Source organism: Ranitomeya imitator, chromosome 1 (genome assembly GCF_032444005.1).
Source record: "Ranitomeya imitator isolate aRanImi1 chromosome 1, aRanImi1.pri, whole genome shotgun sequence".
In the NCBI taxonomy this organism is placed as follows: Eukaryota; Metazoa; Chordata; class Amphibia; order Anura; family Dendrobatidae; genus Ranitomeya; species Ranitomeya imitator.
In genome coordinates, this window is record NC_091282.1 from 1,142,800,124 (window position 1) to 1,142,824,128 (window position 24,005).

The 24,005-nt window shown below is 41.1% G+C and overlaps 1 protein-coding gene across 10 annotated transcripts in view; it reads left to right on the forward strand.

Annotated features, from left to right (window-relative positions):
- The window catches only part of APBB2 (amyloid beta precursor protein binding family B member 2), a 454,628-nt gene that overhangs the window by 310,814 nt on the left and 119,809 nt on the right, over nt 1–24,005 (forward strand). For 6 of the 10 annotated variants that reach the window (XM_069744546.1, XM_069744545.1, XM_069744543.1 and 3 more), the window contains 2 exons: nt 19,803–19,865; nt 20,551–20,636. In XM_069744546.1, the coding sequence (XP_069600647.1) occupies nt 19,803–19,865; nt 20,551–20,636 (149 nt within the window). The remainder of the gene's footprint in view (nt 1–19,802; nt 19,866–20,550; nt 20,637–24,005) is intronic. The other 4 variants (XM_069744548.1, XM_069744549.1, XM_069744551.1 and 1 more) reach the window with 1 other exon arrangement.

Consider the following 24,005-nt stretch of genomic DNA (forward strand, 5'->3'; position numbering starts at 1 on the left):
TGAAAAAATCTAATTCTATACTAACTGATCAATAGTCCCTTGATTCCACCCTACATATTTTCGTCACTGTCTGCGGTCATCAATAAGTCACCCTTTCAGTTCTGTTTGTCCTTGATGACTATTCTAGACAGCAGTATATATGGACAAGGTCCTGAGGTGTAGAATTTATCATTGGCGGGCTCTAAGACTTCTAGTTTAAGTTTGGTAGCCAAGTCACCGACTCAATGAAGATATACTTGTTCTATGGTATATACACTGTGTTCCAAATTGTTATGCAAATAATATTTCCTCATATTTTCTCTAAATTACTTATCTGAATTGCAGTCATTGTTATTTTCCAGTCATCTACTATTCTAGTATATTTGCAATGTTTTGGAACAAACTGCCTATGAAAACAGTATCTTTTAAAAATAAATAAACACTCAAAATGCATGTTCCAAATTATTATGCACAGCAGAGCTTTCAACCTTTTTTATTTAATTTTGAACAAAAAAATGGTCAATTGTGAAGTTATAAGCATTATCAGCTTATTACAAAATGAAATCAAAGTTTTCAAGTGAAAACTTTATTCTAGATGATGTTACATTTGCACATAGGACCCCTTGTTCGAAAGAAGCTTCCGAACTCTCTCGTCCATTGAATTTGTCAGTTTTTGGATGGTTTCTGCTTCAGTTGTTTTGCATGTGGACAGAATACCCTCCCAGAGCTGTTGCTTAGATGTGAACTGCCTCCCGCCATCATAGACACTCCTTTTGATGATGCTCCAGAGGTTCTCAATGGGGTTGAGGTCAGGGGAAGATGGTGGCCACACCATAAGTTTGTCCTCTTTTATGTCCATAGCAGCCAGAGATGCAGATGTGTTTTTTGCAGCATGAGATGGTGCATTATCATGCATGAAAATGATCTTGCTGTGGAAAGCACGGTTCTTCCTCTTGAACCATGGCAGGAAGTGTTGTTTTAGAAACTCCACATAGATTATGGAGTTCATAATTACCCCTTCAGGGATCATAAAGGGGCCGACAATCTCTCTCCCCATGATTCCAGCCCAAAACATTACTCCACCTCCTCCTTGTTGGCGCCTTAGCCGTGTTTTCATGGGGTGTCCATCAACCAGCCATCGTCCACTCCATCCATCTGGACCATTGAGCGTTGCACGACACTCATCGGTAAACAAAACAGTTTGGAATTCAGTCTTCATGTATCGTTTAGCCCACTGGAGCTGTTTCTGCTTGTGTGCAGTGTATAGAGGTGGTCCACAGGATGGCTTACGCACCGCTGCAAACCTCTGAAGGACCCTGCATCTTGTTGTTCTGGGGACGTTGGAGGCACCAGCAGCTTCAAAAACTTGTCTGCTGCTATGACAAGGCATTTTTGCAGCTGCTCTTTTAACCTTACGTAATTGCCTGTTGGAAAGAGTCCTCAATTTTTCCTTATCAGCGCGCACACGTGCGTGCTGGGAATCAGCTACATACTTCTTGAGTGTGCGATGATCACGATGAAGTGTCTTGGCAATGTTGATTGTAGTCATGCCTTGACCTAAATACTCCACAATTTGTTGCTTCTCAGCAGCCGGCACATCCTTTTTCTTTCCCATTTTGACCAAAAATGTAGGCTGCTTAATAATGTGGAACAGACAGCCTTCTTATGTAGTCTTGCCTTTATTTGGACACACCTGCCAAACTAAGGTATCTGCAATTGCTTTCAGTGATGTAAAGAGCCCTGACACACATCACCATCAATGAGTTTAAATGACAAACAAAAAAATTCTAACCTTATCACTCCTAAACTCTTTGTGCATAATAATTTGGAACACAGTGTATACTCTTGTAAAGGCTGTGAGATAAAACGAAACACTGCTTAAATTTCGCACTTATTTACACGGATGAGATTTGACAGGAACCCCTCGGGGACACTCCGTATCTCCAGTGTACAAACAAGGTGCATCAAATATTTACTTGTACGACTCCAGATACGGCTTTTCTCTGGCTGTGTCTGTCTTTCATTTCCTCCCGATACAAGTCCTACATTCATATCGTCAAAGTTGTCTGTATATGGGCAGGGAAGCGATAGGACATGAAATAAACATTATACTCTCCCGAGTGTGAATATTTAAGTGCAGCCACCAATACATTATTTTTGTATGAAGCAGACATGCAAATTTCAGAGTCGTAAATGTTTTATTCACTTTCAGGCATCAGATTGAATATTTGAAATAAATGTGGATTGAAGTTATCCGCTGTCATGCATGAAAAAATGGAGGCGAGGTGATAAATATTTAATAGGCAGAGAACATTTCAGGGATATTAACAGGGTAAATCGCTGTATCCTCTTCATAGTGATCATCAGCAAACAGAAAATTATAGGAATATTAAAAAAAGTGTAAATGCTGTATGTAAAAATATTACTACTGTAAAAATTCACTTGATTAAAGGAAACGTAAAGGGGGCAAATCATAAGCTGAACTTGAAGAAAAGGTCGCTCGAGAACACACCTCTTAAACGGTTATTCCCATCTGTAAATTTTATGGCCAAGCGGGAAAAACTATTCCTACTAGCTCCGATCTTCAGGGGCATTGTTACAAAAACAGCAAAGCTCAATGGGAGATAAGCTAAAAGCCTCGCTTGTTTTGTCTACACTGTTTCTGTAACTTCAATTAATTTTTGTAGGAGGTAAGCAAACAGCACAGCACTGCTGCGCTCAGCAACTTCTGGTGGCTGTCATTGACTCTGGCCCCTTTAGATATTCCTCATCAGCTTTTTTTCACAACATTTTCAACTTTTACACTCCAGAAAACCGGTGTTAAGTAGTTTATGAATTTTCCTGAAAATTCCCTTTGGCTAGTGTTGCAAAATCCCAAGAAAAAATACCTCTTGAATGAGACATGCTTGGACCCATTGGTAACAAGCAAGGTGTTATTGCCCTTAGGGTTATAGTCAAGGGTATAAACGGGCTGATAAAACTGGGCATGGATGTATGTTTAAAAAAAAATAAGTTGTATGCCTTGGGTACACCTTTAGTTGCAGAGACATCATTTATAGTACATGAGTTGCAGTTACACCCAGGCCCTAGAACCTAAAAGGTCCCATTGGCCCATATGAAAAGACCAGTGCTATTAAAGACCCATGATAGCTGGAGGCCGTGTGGGAGATTTTGCATTGGGACAATCTACTGTTTAGTTGTATACCATTTGTTAATAAAAATACATTAATATAATAATGTTTCTTTAAGGGACTTAAACACATAGACAATATGTCCTTTGTTGGAATACATACCGTAATTAACAATTAAGGAGAATTCACACAGTGAAATACTGACTAATACTAACTCCGAGGTAATATTGAAATCATTATTTTGAGCTCAGTAGCCAGATGACTCACACCATTCCTCTTATGACATTTTCCCAGAATAAGAAAAATAATTTGTCAATTGAAAGAATCACTCCTTGGGATTTTTTTTTTTATTTCACCACCAGAGTGGCATAAATAATGCATGTTCCCTGTGTGCAGTAAATTACTTACCGGCCGCCTTCTTCTGCCATTCCTGTAGGATCATTGTTTCCTTGGCGCACCGGAAGTCTCTTCTCAATGTGAGTTTTTCAGACACAAAACAACGCTCTTATAGACTTACATTAAGGGAAGGGTCAGATGGCCATATAACTCTGCTGAGATCGCAACGCAATGCTTGGACTGGCCGATGGCTCTGCCGACCTGAGCATGACAGCATGTATTTTTATGCAACTATCACACGGGTCGGGAGAGCCGACGGTCAGTCCAAGCATTGCTTTGCGATCCTTGTCCAATTTAACCTTGTCCAACCTGTGACTCTTCCCTTAGAGAGATAGTGACTGTTAGCTGTGGTCACAGGATGGCGGAGAACGACCGGAGCGACGCTGGAATTAGTAGAAGATAGAGTGGTACTTTAATATGCATTTGATTTTTCTTTAGCTATTATCAACATCTTTTACTACTTCTTTACAGAGAAACTATAAACTACTACTTCTTTACAGAGAAGCTGCCACCACTCCTGATTTGTCTGAATATTTTTGTGAATTCCCCAGAAAATAATAATTCTCAATCCTCATTTGTTATAACTCCACATTGTGTCGTTCCTGTTATTCGTCCATGAAACTTATAAATAAATTGACAACTGGGTGTTACTATTCCTCTTGTCAAGAGAATGTCTAATTTTTCCTAGCTGCTGAACTGGGCTGGTTTCACCAGTGCCATAGACATTAGAGAAGGCGCACTGGGCATGTTTGACCACCAGTCCATTTAAACTCCTCTTCACTATACAACCCCAAACTCAGGAGCCCTATTGTAGTGATCGGTGGGTTTCCCAGCCGTGAGACGCTCACATATCATACGATTATCACCTGTACATGGCCCAACCCTATAAATTAATCAGACAGTAGTTTTACCTTACTCGCCCTTTAAACAATGCAAATATGGGGCCTCGTTACGGTAACATCCCGGGTAATTTGCTCTCTTTCTTGTCCTTGGATGTCAGCTTTCTCACTCGGAAGCTCAGTGACACGATGATCACGGTCACGTTTCTCTGAACATCTGTCTCGCATTACTAGTCAGTTGCGATATGAAAAATTGCCTAAATGAGGCATAACATCAAATCATCTTCTGAAATAACGCAAGTCTGCTTGTGCCCCCCAGCAAGTGGTAGTTATGGGCTGTTTTCGTGGTGGCAATTTTTCATGTGTACACAAATTGTTCATGCAGCTTGATATGATAAGGCTTTGTATCTTTTGGCATTCATTCTGTGGAGGAGATATACTGTCTGACAGGGATAATAGTAGTGCGATGCTACAGCCGCTGATGTGTCTAGTATCATCTTCACTACATGAGCAGCGCAGACGTGACCAAGCCCTTCTGACATGTCAGGAAAATGAAGGAAGATTTGCTATACAAAAATATTATGGAGTTATTAAAAGTTCTTTGTGCCACATGGTAATTTATTTTTTAATGGAAAAATTGTTCCCTTCAACTAAAATTTTGAGGCATATTCCTTATATGTTTTTTTGCCAAGTTTGTAAGTTATCCTCTATCCATAGGATAATAGATAACTTACTATTCAATGGAGGTCAAAGAACTAGGACTCCCACCGATCCCGTGAATGGCACTCAGCAGGAATAGAGCAGAGGCCAAGTCTAAGTACCTCCACTCCATTCATTATCCATACCCATGGGATGTACGAGCCTATCTCTGGCAGTCTCATAGAAATTGAAAAAATCTGCCCCATTCAGATAGGGGATCAGAGGAATTCCCTGTGGTTGGACCCCCAGCCATCAGTAAAAGTTATCTACTGTTCTATGTACTTAGTACAAAGCCTGTGTATAGCTTCAGAATACATCCACATGGGACATAATTTGGAGATTAAAAAAAAAAAATCAGCCATAAAAATATCTGCAACAAATCAGTGGTGAAAATCCAAAGTAGAAACTGACATTATTTTTATCTCATCCACTGTAAAATGACATGAAATTCGTCTAAAAAAAATCTGGCCATGGGATGTTTGTTCCATGTGGGCATGTTGTTAATCGTTAAGGAGTTGCCCCTGGGAACTTTAAAAAAAAATGTTTTTCACTTGCATGGCTTTCAATTAGTCTATCATAACAGTGTTCAGGCGTGGCCCAACTTCTAGAACATCTAGCATTTTTTAACTCCGAAACAACCACATACTTCCTCCCTTAGGCATGTTCACACGCTGACTATTTGGTGAGTTTTTTACCTCAGTATTTATAAGCCAACACAGGAGTGGAACAATCAGAGGAAAAGTATAATAGAAACATATGCACCACTTCTGTATTTATCACCCACTCCTGGTTTTGGCTTACAAATACTGAGGTAAAAAACTGACCAAATACTCAACATGTGCACATGGCCTTATTCTGGTTTCTGAAAGTGTCACCAAGAAATGCTGAGCACATTTGGCCAACTGTAAGACAAGGTATAGGGACTTGTAGTTCTTATGGTGTGTATACACTGAGATTTTTCAGGAGGTTTTGGGGCAAAAGCTCTCCGAAAACCATCAGGAATTCCTAAACTACTAGTTTTGATTTGGCGAGTTGGAGAATCTGTGCTTCAAACATTTCTGAAAAAATTGAGTGTGAACTCAAAGTCCTTATTGCTGGCTATGGAATTGGCCAAAAGTGCTCTGCAATTCTCTGTGACACCTTCAGAAACCCGAACGGGATAGGAAGCCAGCCGCTGTTTCTGACAATGTTTATCATTATTATTTTTTTTAGAACACCATTGATCCCATATTGCTGTACATGAAAAGGGGGTTACATACCAAACACAGATAGAAATTACAGTGAACAATCTAACAATGACTGGTACAGAGGGGAGAGGATCCTGCCTTTGCGGGCTTACGATCTACAACTGTTCCATTCTGCACCGGTCTGCCGTGAGCACTAGTATTTGAAAATTTTCTTAGGCGTCATTTGCGTCACTATCACACAGGATCTCATTTTTTGCAAAGCATAAAGGGAAGTCCGCTGCCAATCAAAAGCAAAATCTACACCGAATCCATATGTAAAATGCATGCTGATTTTGCTGCAGATTTTTTAAGGTCTTTGCCTTGGAGACATGCTAAAATCCACAAAGGATTATTTTCCTATCAATTCAAGTCCCATGTAAACATTCCTTACATGTTCAAGTTGAGATCATGGTATTGCATTGAGGTTAACATTAAGTTTAAAGACCACGTTCACATTGGTCAGTATTTTACCTCAGTATTTGTGTTTCAATAATTTTTATTGAGTATTTGAAATTTTAAATGGGAAAGGAATTACCTCAATATGTGTAAGCCAAAACCAGGAGAGGAACAATCAGAGGAAAAGTATAATAGAAACATATGCACCACTTCTGTATTTATCACCCACTCCTGGTTTTGGCTTACAAATACTGAAGTAAAATACTGACTAAATACCGATAGTGTGAACACATACTAATAGTGAGCTATTCCTTGATCTCGATAATTTGCTTTTGTCTGTGAAGCTCCAGAATCCCTACCAGCCATTGGGCTCCCAAAGGAACGATTACTGGCCACTGCTGCAGTTCAGCTTTTATTTTCAAGCCCTATTCGAGGAATCTCCCACCCTCCGCTGACAATATAATTGAATTTTGTGTTTGCACAGAAGTGCTTTAGCCATTCTGCATGGTCATTAGTTTGGTCCTGGCCTATGATGTCCTTCTGTGGGAGGCAGGGACAGCAGCCGGTCAGAGTCAAGGGCAGAAGTCAGACATGAAAGGAATGTGACTGATTACTGAAAAGCGTCAGGAACTTCTCCCCGTGACGTTCTAATTGCCGTCTGTTGTCAATTACCTTTATAAAAACTAAGAAACTAAAGAAACATAACGTGTATATTTGCTTTTACTTAAAGGGGTTGTCTGCTTAAAAAAAAAAAAAAAGCCCCGCTAAATATCTATTTGGCAATTCAGATTGAAAACTTTGGAGAACCGGTATTATCTGTTATGACTGCAATCCAGTAACACAGTGTGCCAGTAATCAGAGCACATACAGTGATTTGACAAAAACCCAAAAAACAATAGAACGAGCTCTGAGACGTGGAATCTCTGTAGACCGCAATACCTGAACCTATCCTACACACAACTAAAGGCGGCTGTGGATTGCGCCTGACACTACCTATGCAACTCGGCACAGCCTGAGGAACTGACTAGCCTGAAGATAGAAATACAAGCCTGACTTGCCTCAGAGAAATACCCCAAAGGAAAATGCAGCCCCCCACATATAATGACTGTTAGCAAGATGAAAAGACAAAACGTAGCGATGAAATAGATTCAGCAAAGTGAGGCCCGATATTCTAGATAGAGCGAGGATAGCAAAGAGAACTTTGCAGTCTACAAAAAACCCTAAAGCAAAAAACCACGCAAAGGGGGCAAAAAGACCCACCATGCCGAACTAACGGCACGGCGGTACACCCTTTGCGTCTCAGAGCTTCCAGCAAAAACGAATAGACAAGCTGGACAGAAAAAACAGCAACAAAAGCAAAGAAGCACTTATCTAAGCAAAGCAGCAGGCCACAGGAAAGATCCAAAAGCTCAGATCCAACACTGGAACATTGACAAGGAGCAAGGAAGACAGAATCAGGTGGAGTTAAATAACAAGGCAGCCAACGAGCTCAACAGAACTCCTGAGGGAGGAAGCCCAGAAGCTGCAGTACCACTTGTGACCACAGGAGTGAATTCAGCCACAGAATTCACAACAGTACCCCCCCCTTGAGGAGGGGTCACCGAACCCTCACCAGAGCCCCCAGGCCGACCAGGATGAGCCACATGAAAGGCACGAACAAGATCTGGAGCATGGACATCAGAGGCAAAAACCCAGGAATTATCTTCCTGAGCATAACCCTTCCATTTAACCAGATACTGGAGTTTCCGTCTAGAGACACGAGAATCCAAAATTTTCTCCACAATATACTCCAATTCCCCCTCCACCAAAACAGGGGCAGGAGGCTCAACAGATGGAACCATAGGTGCCACGTATCTCCGCAACAACGACCTATGGAATACATTATGTATGGAAAAGGAGTCCGGGAGGGTCAGACGAAAGGACACAGGATTGAGAATCTCAGAAATCCTATACGGACCAATAAAACGAGGTTTAAATTTAGGAGAGGAAACCTTCATAGGAATATGACGAGAAGATAACCAAACCAGATCCCCAACACGAAGTCGGGGACCCACACGGCGTCTGCGATTAGCGAAAAGTTGAGCCTTCTCCTGGGACAAGGTCAAATTGTCCACTACCTGAGTCCAGATCTGCTGCAACCTGTCCACCACAGAATCCACACCAGGACAGTCCGAAGACTCAACCTGTCCTGAAGAGAAACGAGGATGGAACCCAGAATTGCAGAAAAATGGAGAGACCAAGGTAGCCGAGCTGGCCCGATTATTAAGGGCGAACTCAGCCAACGGCAAAAAGGACACCCAATCATCCTGGTCTGCAGAAACAAAACATCTCAGATATGTTTCCAAGGTCTGATTGGTTCGTTCGGTCTGGCCATTAGTCTGAGGATGGAAAGCCGAGGAAAAAGATAGGTCAATGCCCATCCTACCACAAAAGGCTCGCCAGAACCTTGAAACAAACTGGGAATCTCTGTCAGAAACAATATTCTCAGGAATGCCATGCAAACGAACCACATGCTGGAAGAACAAAGGCACCAAATCAGAGGAGGAAGGCAATTTAACCAAGGGCACCAGATGGACCATTTTAGAAAAGCGATCACAGACCACCCAAATGACGGACATCTTTTGAGAAACGGGAAGGTCAGAAATGAAATCCATCGAAATATGTGTCCAAGGCCTCTTCGGGACCGGCAAGGGCAAAAGCAACCCACTGGCACGTGAACAGCAGGGCTTAGCCCTAGCACAAATCCCACAGGACTGCACAAAAGTACGTACATCCCGTGACAGAGATGGCCACCAGAAGGATCTAGCCACTAACTCTCTGGTACCAAAGATTCCTGGATGACCAGCCAACACCGAACAATGAAGTTCAGAGATAACTTTACTAGTCCACCTATCAGGGACGAACAGTTTCTCGGCCGGACAACGATCAGGTTTATTAGCCTGAAATTTTTGCAACACTCGCCGCAAATCAGGGGAGATGGCAGACACAATGACTCCTTCCTTGAGGATACTCGCCGGCTCAGATAAACCCGGAGAGTCGGGCACAAAACTCCTAGACAGAGCATCCGCCTTCACATTTTTAGAGCCCGGAAGGTACGAAATCACAAAATCGAAGCGAGCAAAAAATAACGACCAACGGGCCTGTCTAGGATTCAAGCGCTTGGCAGACTCGAGATAAGTAAGGTTCTTATGATCAGTCAATACCACCACGCGATGCTTAGCTCCTTCAAGCCAATGACGCCACTCCTCGAATGCCCACTTCATGGCCAGCAACTCTCCGTTGCCCACATCATAATTACGCTCAGCAGCAGAAAACTTCCTGGAAAACAACGCACATGGTTTCAACACTGAGCAACCAGAACCTCTCTGTGACAAAACCACCCCTGCTCCAATCTCAGAAGCATCAACCTCGACCTGGAACGGAAGAGAAACATCTGGTTGACACAACACAGGGGCAGAACAAAAACGACGCTTCAATTCCTGAAAAGCTTCCACAGCAGCAGAAGACCAATTAACCAAATCAGCACCCTTCTTGGTCAAATCGGTCAATGGTTTGGCAATGCTAGAAAAATTACAGATGAAGCGACGATAAAAATTAGCAAAGCCCAGGAACTTTTGCAGACTTTTCAGAGATGTCGGCTGAGTCCAATCCTGGATGGCTTGGACCTTAACCGGATCCATCTCGATAGTAGAAGGGGAAAAGATGAACCCCAAGAATGAAACTTTCTGCACACCGAAGAGACACTTAGATCCCTTCACGAACAAAGAATTAGCACGCAGGACCTGGAAAACCATTCTGACCTGCTTCACATGAGACTCCCAATCATCTGAGAAGATCAAAATGTCATCCAAGTAAACAATCAGGAATTTATCCAGATACTCACGGAAGATGTCATGCATAAAAGACTGAAAAACAGATGGAGCATTGGCAAGTCCGAACGGCATCACTAGATACTCAAAATGACCCTCGGGCGTATTAAATGCCGTTTTCCATTCATCTCCTTGCCTGATTCTCACCAGATTATACGCACCACGAAGATCTATCTTAGTGAACCAACTAGCCCCCTTAATCCGAGCAAACAAGTCAGATAACAATGGCAAGGGATACTGAAACTTAACAGTGATCTTATTAAGAAGGCGGTAATCAATACACGGTCTCAGTGAACCATCCTTCTTGGCTACAAAAAAGAACCCTGCTCCCAGTGGTGATGACGATGGGCGAATATGTCCCTTCTCCAGGGATTCCTTCACATAACTGCGCATAGCGGTGTGTTCAGGCACGGATAAATTAAATAAACGACCTTTAGGGAATTTACTACCAGGAATCAAATTGATAGCACAATCACAATCCCTATGCGGAGGTAGGGCATCGGACTTGGGCTCTTCAAATACATCCTGATAATCAGACAAGAACTCTGGGACCTCAGAAGGAGTGGATGACGAAATAGACAAAAATGGAACATCACCATGTACCCCCTGACAACCCCAGCTGGATACCGACATAGAGTTCCAATCCAATACTGGATTATGGGTTTGTAGCCATGGCAACCCCAACACGACCACATCATGCAGATTATGTAGCACCAGAAAGCGAATAACTTCCTGATGTGCAGGAGCCATGCACATGGTCAGCTGGGCCCAGTACTGAGGTTTATTCTTGGCCAAAGGTGTAGCATCAATTACTCTCAACGGAATAGGACACCGCAAAGGCTCCAAGAAAAACCCACAACGTTTAGCATAATCCAAATCCATCAGATTCAGGGCAGCGCCTGAATCCACAAACGCCATGACAGAATACGATGACAAAGAGCATATCAAGGTAATGGACAGAAGGAATTTGGATTGTACAGTACCAATGACGGCAGACCTATCGAACCGCTTAGTGCGCTTAGGACAATCAGAAATAGCATGAGTGGAATCACCACAGTAGAAACACAGACCATTCAGACGTCTGTGTTCTTGCCGTTCAACTCTGGTCATAGTCCTATCGCACTGCATAGGCTCAGGTTTAATCTCAGACAATACCGCCAGATGGTGCACAGATTTACGCTCGCGCAAGCGACGACCGATCTGAATGGCCAAAGACATAGACTCATTCAAACCAGCAGTCATAGGAAAACCCACCATGACATCCTTAAGAGCCTCAGAGAGACCCTTTCTGAACAAAGCTGCCAGCGCAGATTCATTCCACAGAGTGAGTACTGACCACTTCCTAAATTTCTGACAATATACTTCTATATCATCCTGACCCTGGCACAAAGCCAGCAAATTTTTCTCAGCCTGATCCACTGAATTAGGCTCATCGTACAGCAATCCGAGCGCCAGGAAAAACGCATCGACACCACTCAATGCAGGGTCTCCTGGCGCAAGAGAAAATGCCCAGTCCTGAGGGTCGCCGCGCAAAAAAGAAATAATAATCAAAACCTGTTGAACTGAATTATCAGAAGAATGAGGTTTCAAGGACAGAAATAGCTTACAATTATTTTTGAAGCTCAGAAACTTAGTTCTATCACCAAAAAACAAATCAGGAATAGGAATTCTTGGTTCTAGCATAGATTTCTGATCAATTGTATCTTGAATCTTTTGTACATTTATAACGAGATTATCCATTGAAGAGCACAGAGCCTGAATATCCATGTCCACAGCTGTGTCCTGAAGCACCCTAATGTCTAGGGGAAAAAAAAGACTGAACACAGAGCTGAGAAAAAAAAATGATGTCAGAACTTCTTTTTTCCCTCTATTGAGAATCATTAGTTTTTGGCTCCTTGTACTGTTATGACTGCAATCCAGTAACACAGTGTGCCAGTAATCAGAGCACATACAGTGATTTGACAAAAACCCAAAAAACAATAGAACGAGCTCTGAGACGTGGAATCTCTGTAGACCGCAATACCTGAACCTATCCTACACACAACTAAAGGCGGCTGTGGATTGCGCCTGACACTACGTATGCAACTCGGCACAGCCTGAGGAACTGACTAGCCTGAAGATAGAAATACAAGCCTGACTTGCCTCAGAGAAATACCCCAAAGGAAAATGCAGCCCCCCACATATAATGACTGTTAGCAAGATGAAAAGACAAAACGTAGCGATGAAATAGATTCAGCAAAGTGAGGCCCGATATTCTAGATAGAGCGAGGATAGCAAAGAGAACTTTGCAGTCTACAAAAAACCCTAAAGCAAAAAACCACGCAAAGGGGGCAAAAAGACCCACCGTGCCGAACTAACGGCACGGCGGTACACCCTTTGCGTCTCAGAGCTTCCAGCAAAAACGAATAGACAAGCTGGACAGAAAAAACAGCAACAAAAGCAAAGAAGCACTTATCTAAGCAAAGCAGCAGGCCACAGGAAAGATCCAAAAGCTCAGATCCAACACTGGAACATTGACAAGGAGCAAGGAAGACAGAATCAGGTGGAGTTAAATAACAAGGCAGCCAATGAGCTCACCAGAACACCTGAGGGAGGAAGCCCAGAAGCTGCAGTACCACTTGTGACCACAGGAGTGAATTCAGCCACAGAATTCACAACAATTATCTGTCTATGACATTGACAGCTTGTTGATTGTAATGGGCATCTTGTAATGCTTTTTGTGCCCTGTGGTGGCACTGCAGTGCTATTAAAGGGGTAGTCCAATGCTTACCAGCTGATGACCTGTCCACAGAATAGGTGATCGGTATGAGATTCATTCAAATGTTAGATAAAGTGCGGTGCTCGGCAGCGGCCACTAAACAATGCTGCCGTGTTCTGCCCCATACTTTGGTTATATCCGGCTGCTGCCAGAGCAGTTTTCAGCTGATCTGTAGGGAAGTCGAACCTCTACCAATCCTATGTATAGGTTATCAGTTGTTATGTCCTGGATAACCTCTTCAAATACTTGATGTCAGATTCTCCCGCAGATCATAGTTGATCACTGTGATTAGGATCAAACACTTCAGCTGCAAAAGTGATGTCATCCGTCTAAACTCCAAAATGAATTCTCAACATAGTTATATAGTGGTGAATGGGTACGGACTAAACCCATTTACACTATAATTTGCTTCAGTATATATAATGGAAAAATGCTGTCCTATAAACACTGCTCAAAAAAATAAAGGGTACGTCATACAGGCACGTGGAGGCCACACACACTACTGAGCATCATTTCCTTATATTGACATATTTCCACAGAAGTTAGATCAGCCTGTAATTTGATCTTCCATTTTGATCTTGAGTATCGTTCCAAATCCAGACCTCAATTGGATATTAATTTGGATTTACATTGATCTTTTTTATGTTTTATTGCTCTCAACCCATTATGTATTGAATAAAGATTTGCAACTGGAATATATAATTCAGTGACATCTAAGATGTTGTATTTTAGTTTCCTTTATTTTTTTTAGCAGTGTAATAATGCTGGAGTAATTAAAAGTAAATTAGGCAATGGATGAAAAGATTACATCCTGTCCAAGCATCCTCTTTTAGATCATTTGGGTCTTTATCTGCTGTTGGATTTCACCGAATAAAACAAAGGACGTATATGACGCATGTGTATCATATATGCTTCTGTTGGTTTCTGGGTCTTATAAAAGGCTGACAGCAAGCCCCGATGGATTATAAAGTGTGAGAGTACAAGGAATGCACGGCATCTCTCGGCTGAGAGTTGACAATCTCGGATGTGTCATGTCCCCACAAAACCCATGCCCAAATAAACAAACTGGAGACAGTTTTTCTTAAAAGTGGAAATAAAATGGCCGTGCGGTTTTATTCAGGGTTACATAAAATACCTTAAAAATATTTCCAATAAATAAACTTCCATATAACATATTTAAAATTCTCCAAAATTCCAAATGTCCAAATCCACCCATACATGGGTGATTTATCCCCACAATTAAAACCACACGACAGGAGGAACGACGGCAAAAGGGAGGGAGGGTGGGCTCTTCGTTGCTCTTGCGCCAGCAACTGAGGTAAATAGAGCTGCCAATCAGATTATATGTTAAACAAAAAACCGCCAAACACTCTCTCCACCAATGAAAATGCAACAATATTGCCGCTCAAAAACTGGCTAAAACCAGACCGTCACGAATCCACCACAGATTCTGACTAAAAGTGACATAAAATAAATAACAAATGAACCATTAAAATACACCCATAGCAGGGTCTATGGGGACATGAGACCCCCGCTTTGTTTTTGTAGCTTGCGCGGGGGGGGCTTACATTCTCTGACACTTTGCAATGCTGGTTGTCATCCATTTTTCCTGCATCCAAACATAATCATTGCTGCCCTACGTGTTGATATATATGGATGGTGTTCTGGGATTGGAATGTAGAAAACCTTGTGGCATTCTTCTGTTATCTGTAATGAAATACCTTGCAGTTATTGCTTTTAAGAGTCTGTCCAAGATATAAAATAAAAAAGATAATACTCAGAGCTACAAAGACTTGAAAATAAAATACTCACAACTCTTCTCTTCCGCTTTGATGATGCTGCCGGTCTGATCAATCATCGCGACTGCTCCAAACAATCAGTATCCTAAGTGGTCTTGTACTAGCCTTCCTGCCATCACTGTTGATTAGTGATGAGCGAGTGTACTCGTTGCTCGGGTTTTCCCGAGCACTCTCGGGTGATCTCCGAGTATTTGATAGTGTTCGGAGATTTATTTTTCATCGGGGCAGCTGAATGATTTACAGCTACTACCCAGCCTGAGTATATGTGGGGGTTGCCTGGTTGCTAAGGAATCCCCACATGTATTCAATCTGTCTAGTAGTTGTAAATCATTCAGCTGCGGCGATGAAAACTAAATCTCCGAGCAATCATAAATACTCGGAGACCTCCCGAGCGTGCTCTGGAAAACCCGAGCAACGAGTATATTCGCTCATCACTACTGTTGATGCCATGTCATCATTGCGGGCCAATTAAAAATGGCCGACAAGACCTCTAGCACTGCAACAAGATGACTTTCATGTTTAGTATAGATTTAGTACTAAATTTGTGACCACTTTCAAAAATCTTGGGCAAAAGTTTAACTCCTCTGATGTCCCCTTTTACATGCCCGGGTTAACAGTAACCACGTTGTCGATTTGAGCAATAGTCATTGTCACGAATAGTTTTTCAGATGCACTCATCATAGAGGCAGGACGTTGCCCTAGCATTACAAAAGAGAGGAGAACGAGAAACAAAAATTGAGAAGGATGATGAAAAATAATGATGAAGTGAATTTATGGCTTGAAATTATGACTTGATTCATCAAAGTAATTACACCAGAAATCTAGCTTTAACACTTTGAAAAGTCACAACTATTTTTTTGGAAAAATCTTGCAACTTTTCAACGCTTAGTAGCTTTGGCCAGTTCCGCCAAATGAGGTGGAGCTAGGACAGGATGTATTACGGTAGGGTGGGCGTGACAACAGGAGTAAGGCATGAATCAGGCTCTTCAGACTCCCCCATGCTCCCTCATCAAGACTGCTGTGAACTATGTCAACCTTGATGAATCGGGGCCTTTGTGTTTTGTGTTACTGGCTCAGTAACTTGTTATTTTATCACAACTATCATAATTTTCTTTAGGTAAGAATTATTGTTTAGTATTTTTGGTAGAAATAATTATATTTTCTTATATGTAATATTATTTTCAAAATAGAATTAGTTTTATTTGAAGTAGAAGCAAACAAGATGTTGGTGAAGCTCCCGACACTGTTGGGTGGCCAGCACTGGTGTGCAGTCCCTTCATCTTCGGGGCTCTTGTTGTTCCCAGACATTTGAGCCACCTACTCATTCTATCCAAAAATATCTGGACATCTGTATATTTGCTTGAAACTCAAAAGAGCAGGACCCCAGACTAACTTGTTGAAATCTATAGAAATTTGGATAACCCAAGTAAATACGTTATATGTATTTTCTCTTCTTTCTTCCAAAAACATTGCTACTTTTGTCCATGGACTGTGTATGGTATTGCATTTCAGCTCTATCGAAGTGAATAGGGATACATTGGAATACCATGCGCAACATGTGGACATAAGTGATGATGTTTTTAAGGAAAGTGGTCATGTTTTTCTACTCCCGGACAGCACCTTTCAATTTTTTGGCTTCAATGAAACAATATACCGAGAAACTCAATATGAAGTTGATTGGTTGTGTGCATGTACGCGTACAACGGAAACTATCGCGAGGCTTTAAGTTTAATTTGTGGTCAGCATTAAATAAAATAAAAAAAACACCTCTGTTATATAAAGTCACTAAAGCAGATCCGTCGCCAAAAACCACAATACAATTAATATCGGGAGGAAAAATATTTACATTTAATAACCATTACATGGCCATTTTGACACGTATTTTGACAGTAAATATACAAACATCGTTAGGTCTAATATAGAGCTATATAATAATGTATATGGTTTATACATACATTGTGACAGAACTTCTTTAATGAGCATATAAACAGATTTTTTTGTGTTGAGAAGGGGCCCCTCATTTGTTAGAGGAGAAAAAGTAAGGAGAGAATCCCTCATTCTGGAGAACTTGGACTGGGGGTCTAATGGGGATCGTTTCTCCTTGTGGAGAGTACCAATCCTGGGTAAGGAGACTTATAGGCCATGCAATGCTCACATGGGAATTTAAACATGCACATAGCCTCTTCAGAGAGGAGGAGGACTTGAACTCTAGCGCCACCTATTGGATGTAACAATTCTAAAAGTTAATATAAACCCTTTATTGAGCTTTGCCACAGAGACCTCTTACCTAGCCAAATCAGATCTCCTGCCTTGCACTGATGAGTGGCAAACCAATGCAGTGTCCGGTGTGGCTTCCCATCCTAAGTCATGTGGCATGGCTTGCTAAATGGTCAGTGTTGGCTTTTAGGATTGCTACCCCAAATAGGAGGCACTAGAATTCCTACCCTCTTCCTATCAAGAGGCTTTTTGCATATTTAAATGTCCAGCATTGCATGGGCTCTCAGTCTCCTTATGCCAGATTGGCTGTCAGTTGAGAGATGGTTAGAATTCCCATTCATTTGTATTGGAATTCGGACCACCTCTCCACTGAAAGGAATATGCAATGTGCCCCTGGTCTTTGTACAGTGGGTGAAATTTGTATTGATCACGTCACCAATTTTCTAAGTAAATATATTTTTATAGGTGCTATTGACATGAAATTCTCATCAGATGTCAGTAACAACCCATCGAATCCACACAGGCCAAAAATTCAAACCATAGATGTCTATATGTTATGTGTAAGAATGAGAAATGTAATTAATACTTTGTACAAATCCTTTGTTGGTGATGACAGCTTCAAGATGCCTCCTGTGTGGAGAATCTAGTCACAGGCATTGCTCAGGTGTGATTTTGGCTAGTGATGAGCGAATATACTCGTTACTCGAGAATTCCTGAGCACGCTCGGGTGTCCTCCGAGTATTTTTTAGTGCTCGGAGATTTAGTTTTCCTTGCCACAGCTGAATGATTTACAACTGTTAGCCAGCATAAGAACATGCGGGGGTTGCCTGGTTGCTAGGGAATCCCCACATGTAATTAAGCTGCCTAACAGATGTAAATCATTCAGCTGAGGTGAAGAAAACTAAATCTCTGAGCACTAAAAAATACTCGGAGGACACCCGAGCGTGCTCAAGAAATCTCGAGTAACGAGTATATTCGCTCATCACTAATTTTGGCCCATTCTTCCACACAAACACTTTTCAAATCCATGGGCTCCTTCTATGAACGCTGAGCTTTATTTCCTTCTATAAATGTTCCTCTGGATTCATGTCTTGTAATTGACTGGGCCATTCTAGCAGCTTTATTTTTCTGTCCACCCTCGTCACTTTTCATCATCCTGGTAGATAGATGGCAGCAGATTTTTTTCAAGAATGTCTCAGTAAATTTGTCCATTTAGCCTTCATTCCATCATGGGAAGTTTACCAATGATGGAAAACAGCCAAACACCATGATATTCCCATTTCCAATCTTCACTGTTGGTATAGTGTTTGGGGGCTGGTATGTAGTGCCGTTTTTTCCTCCAAACGTGTGTATTATGGCATCCAAAGAGTTCCATTTTGGTCTCATCCAACCAGACTATATTCTCCCAGTATTCCACAGGCTTGTCTAAATGTTGTTGAGCAAACTTTAAACAAAATTGAATATGTTTTTTGTTTAGCAATTGTTTACTTTGAAACAATTGTACCTGGTGATTCCAGGTCTTTCTGTAGGTCTCCATAGGTTGTCCTTGGCTCTAGTGCAACTCTTCTGATAATTATTTTCACTCCCCTGTCAGAAATCTTTGCGAGGAGCACCTGTTCATGGCTGGTTTATGGTGAAATGATGTTCCAGATCATGGCCTCAACAGTGTTCACTGGAACCTTCAGCAGTTTAGAATTTCTACTGTAACCAATGTCATCATTCAATTTTGCAACAATAAGGTTGCAAAGGTCTTGAGACAGCTCAAAGGTTTTACCCATCATGGGATGTTTCTTGGTAATGAGACACCCTTTTATAGACCATCAGTTGAACAAGCTGATATTATTTTCAGGCTTGCTTTCTAATTACTGATATATTTCAGCTGGTGTCATGACTTTCCATGGCTTTTTGCACCTCTCTTTCTTTATGTGTTCAATACTTTTTTTCCTCTGGTATTTCTAATTGCTACACATAATGTAATTCATGGACATATATGGTTTTATTTCTTTGCCTGCGCGGATTGGATAGGTTGTGACCGACATCTGAATTTCATGTCAATAGCACCTTTAGAAATATATTTACTTAGAAAATTGGTGACATGTTCAATACTTATTTAACCCGCTCCATATATATGCAGATCCCATTGGTGGATTCCACTTCTATTATACATTTCTAGCCTACCCATAATTCAAGCATGCTGCTTGTGTAAGCAGGAAAGCAATCAGTGGACGTTGCTGTAGCGCGCAGGGATGTGTCATCGGAATGCCGTTTGCATACAGTGACAATGAGCTGATGAACAAAAGCTGCAACATTTTTCAGTAAAGTCTTGTGATAATTTCCCATTACAGCGCTACTGATCTTAAACTCACCCAGTAAAATTTTGCTAACAACATTGTCTTGTGTTTGTTTTTGTTTTATTCTTTTTTGTTTTTTTTGTTTTTTTATTCCCCTTTTTCTATGAATGTGCTTCTACCTTGTGAATAATTGTATGCCTAGAAACAGCCATGGAGTGATTTTGCTGTTCTGAATGGGGGAAAAATAAATGTTGACATTTGGAAGGCAAGTATTTGGTCAGACATTTCAACGTGTAACCTTTCTTTTTTGTTTGCATGGCAGTGGCTGTTACTTTCACAATTACCATTCATAAAGCAGGCGGAATAGAACAAAGCAAGCGCAGGGCTCTCGCTCCGGAGTTCCTACTATGAATCTTACTTTGACTCAATGGTTCATTTTTTTTGTTCGATGCTTGGCCAAGACTGGTAGATAGACGATCACAACCTCACCTGCATAAAGTGCATGTCCCTATCTGTTAACCAGTCTCTTATGTATGTTGCTTTTGCTTGGAGGGAAACATAAGCCATATTTACAATGCTACAATGCAAACCGGGGCTTGTGTGAAGTATATTTATCAAATGGCCTTCTTTATGTCACATGAGATAAGTACCTCTTCATTCAATGTTATTCCGCTGGGGCTGCTACTTCAGACAATGATAGATTTATCACCGCATGATGAATTACTCACATATATGAAAATATGCACACACTGATCTCTATCTCATGTGTGGCGTATACGGGCTTTTTTGATGAATATGCCTCCTTCTGCTTTGCTTCCACACATGGCCCTGTTTTATTTCAGTCCTTACTAGTAAATATGGATGACTGTCTTCACCTCCCACTTTCTTCGCAGTCTTATTGAGCGATTGATGACTATTTGTATTCTAACGTCAAGTGTGTTTATCTGTAGGACTTACATGCCGCCACAGTCAACCCGGATCCAAGCCTGAAGGAGTTCGAAGGAGCTACCTTACGCTACGCTTCTCTAAAATTAAGGCAAGGAATGGATTGACGCATTGTATACTGAATATTGCAATAAAGCCCTTGACATATTTTACAGATGCAAATGTTTTGGAATAAGAAAATATGTCTCCCTGGTATCTACAGTATAACTCTGAATTTTACACTATAATTTTTTCCTATGGGGATAGTGTTCACCACAAGGATGTATGGTTTACTGCAGTCACCCTGAAATGAAGCGTGACGCAGTGACAGTGCGCTCCTTCACCAACTTTGATGAGAAGTGACGAACCAGCAAGAGAGCGCACTGTCAGTGTGCATTGTAAGAAGAGAATGAAATGAACCAGACCCGCCCCTGAAACAATCACTTTCAGGGGCGGTGGTGGTCTCTGCTCACCGTGTTCTCTCCTTACAGCGCGCACTGACAGCGTGCCCCCTTGTCGACTCATCACTTCTCTTAGAGCCGGAGAAGGAGCGCACGGTCACTGGTCTTTGAAGAAAATATTGCATAGCGACACGGGATCTTATACTGATCACACGTCAGAATTGACAACCAACGTGTGCTCAGTGATCGCAGCCTCTGCCACCTGATGACATCCCATTATAGTATTCCAGCGTGCACTGGAGATTATCAAATTAACTGTTATCAAGCTGGAAGTAGGCAAAAAGAAAAATAAAGCATTTAGATAGAGTAAAGAGGGAATAATAGGGACTTTTTATTGAAGTCTATTAGAAAAGTAATAAGATTAATACAATAAATAGATAAACATTTAGGATCAAAATCAACATTAATTTCTGACCACTCTATAAGGTGCATTTACACTGCATGATAATTGTAAACAAGCTAATTTTGCAATAATCTTACTGTGTAAACAGGCTGCCGATGAATGAGCAAAATACTCGTTAATTGGGTGAATTAATCTTTTGCCTGGCTCAAAAGATCATCATTCTCGGCAGCACATTATCCTGTGTAAACAAGGCCTGTGCTGCCAAGATAAATGGCAGCCTATGTGCCCTGTAAAATGTATTACTGATCATTCAGTACTCATCTGAGACATTATCAGCCTGTGTAAACAGGATTTTAAATGACCACCGATTGGCAAACATTTACATAGTTGGAAGCCTCAAATATTAAAAAAAAAACTAAATCTTCTGTGGGTTATTTGAGTTACACTGACAAGCCATCTAATACATACAGGCATTGTGAAGTAAAGATAAATCTCTGGCAGTCCAATAGACAATGAATGGAGGGGAAGTAGAGCAGGCGCACGTCCGCTCCAGTCAGACAGGGGTCTGCAGAGACTAGCTCAGGGGATACACTGTCCAGTTTTTGGGATCACAAGGGGTTCCGGAATTTGAGACCCTCAACGGTCAATGAGTTATCCCCGATCTATGATATTAGATTCTGAGACCAGCCCTTTAGGCACAAAGTGCAGCTATAAGATTCATAGTGCCCTTGTCCTGACTTACTATTCACAGATCTGTCCCATACTGTTTAACCCCCAGAGTATTTATATTATTGCTTCTTATCGGTTTATTGTTTTATGCCAAGTTACAGCTAGAAAAATACCAATAAAAAACTCAGTCTTAGTTATGTACGTGATTGACATCACATGAAGTAGCCAGAAAACAATCCACACAGTACAATCTTTTAAACTTTTTTTCTTGTTTTTTTTTTTTTTAAATAAGCAGTTTTTTAATATAGAAGTAAGAAAACATGATTTTTTTTGTAAAAGTGGGAACACACGTGTCATATTGCAATTCAGCCCTAATTACTTGAATGTAGATGCGCTGCAATACCCGAGACAGCCACAGAACCAGTGTGGCGCTGTAGAAAGGAAATAATAATAATCTTTATTTTTATATAGCACTAACATATTCTGCAGCGCTTTACACACATTATCAAGGAAAAAAGCAAATGATATTTTTATGTATAGTAAATGTTCCTGGTCACTGGTTTGATTTTATGCACAAATGGATAAAATTACTGGTACCCTTCAGGAAAATTAAGAAAATCCCACCATGGTTGGACACTAAAATACGGTAACTTGAAACTGACAAAATTAATTTTCACTTTAAATTTACTGAAAATTGTTTACTGAATATTGATAATTAGACATTGCTTTTGAATAGTGGTTCAACAAAAAAAATATAAAAAACGGAAAAATGATGGTAACCATAACTTAATATTTTGTCGCTCAGCCTTTTGTGGCAAACAAACAATTTCTGTAACTCTCAATGAGAATTCTGCCCCAGTCTCCAGGTATTCGGCCCCCTTCTGATGAGCAAACTGCTTCAGCTGTCTCAGGTGTGATGGTGCTTTCTCCAGACTGCAGGTTACAGCTCCTTCCACAGACGTTCAATGGGATTTAGATCGAGGCTCGTAGAAGCCACTTCAGAAGCCCAATGCTTTTCTCTTAGGCACTCTTGGATGTCTTTAGCTTTGTGTTTTGAGTCATCATTAGTGATGAGCGAGTATACTCGTTGCTCGGGTTTTCCTGAGCATTCTTGGGTATTCTCCGAGTATTTTGGCGTGCTCGGAGATTTAGTTTTTGTCGACGCAGCTGCATGATTTGCGGCTGCTGGACAGCTTGAATACATGTGGGCGTTGCCTGTTTGTTTAGGACTCCTCACATATATTCAGGCTGTCTAGCAGCCGCAAATCATGCAGCTGCGTCGACAAAAACTAAATCTCCGAGCACGCTAAAATACTCAGAGACCACCCGTGCAATGAGTATTCTCGCTCATCACTAGTCATTATCATCTTGTAGGACCCATGACATGCAACTCAGACCAAGCTTTCTAACACTGGGCAGCACATTTCACTCCAGAACCCCTTGGTATTCAAGAGAATTCATTGTACCCTGCACAGATTTAAGACCAATTCTTATTTTAACAGAACGATGCCAACAATTTTGTTTGTGTGTGTACTTGGCTATTGCAGTCCTATAACTGTGTAACTTCATATTTATCTCAGATTATTAAACACTTATATAAAAGAATGATGGAAAAATTGTGCAAAGCAGCTGGATACAGTGTCATGTAAAAATTTGTGCACCCCTGGTCAAAATTACTGTTATTGTGAACAGTTAAGCAAGTTGAAAACTAAATGATCTCTAAAAGACCTAAAGTTAAAGATGACACATTTCCTTTGCATTTTGGGCAAAAAAAATATTTTCGTATTTTACATGTTAAAAATTACAAACAGGAAAATGGGTTGATGCAAAAGTTTGGGCACCGTTGGAGATTTGTGAGCTCAGATAACTTTGACCTAGGTTTCAGACCTTAATTAGCCTGTTATTTTTATGGCTTGTTCACTATCATTGTTAGGAAAGGTCAGATGATGCAAATTTACGAGCTATATAAAAACCCAGCCTCCGCTAACCTTGTGCAAAAAAACAGCAG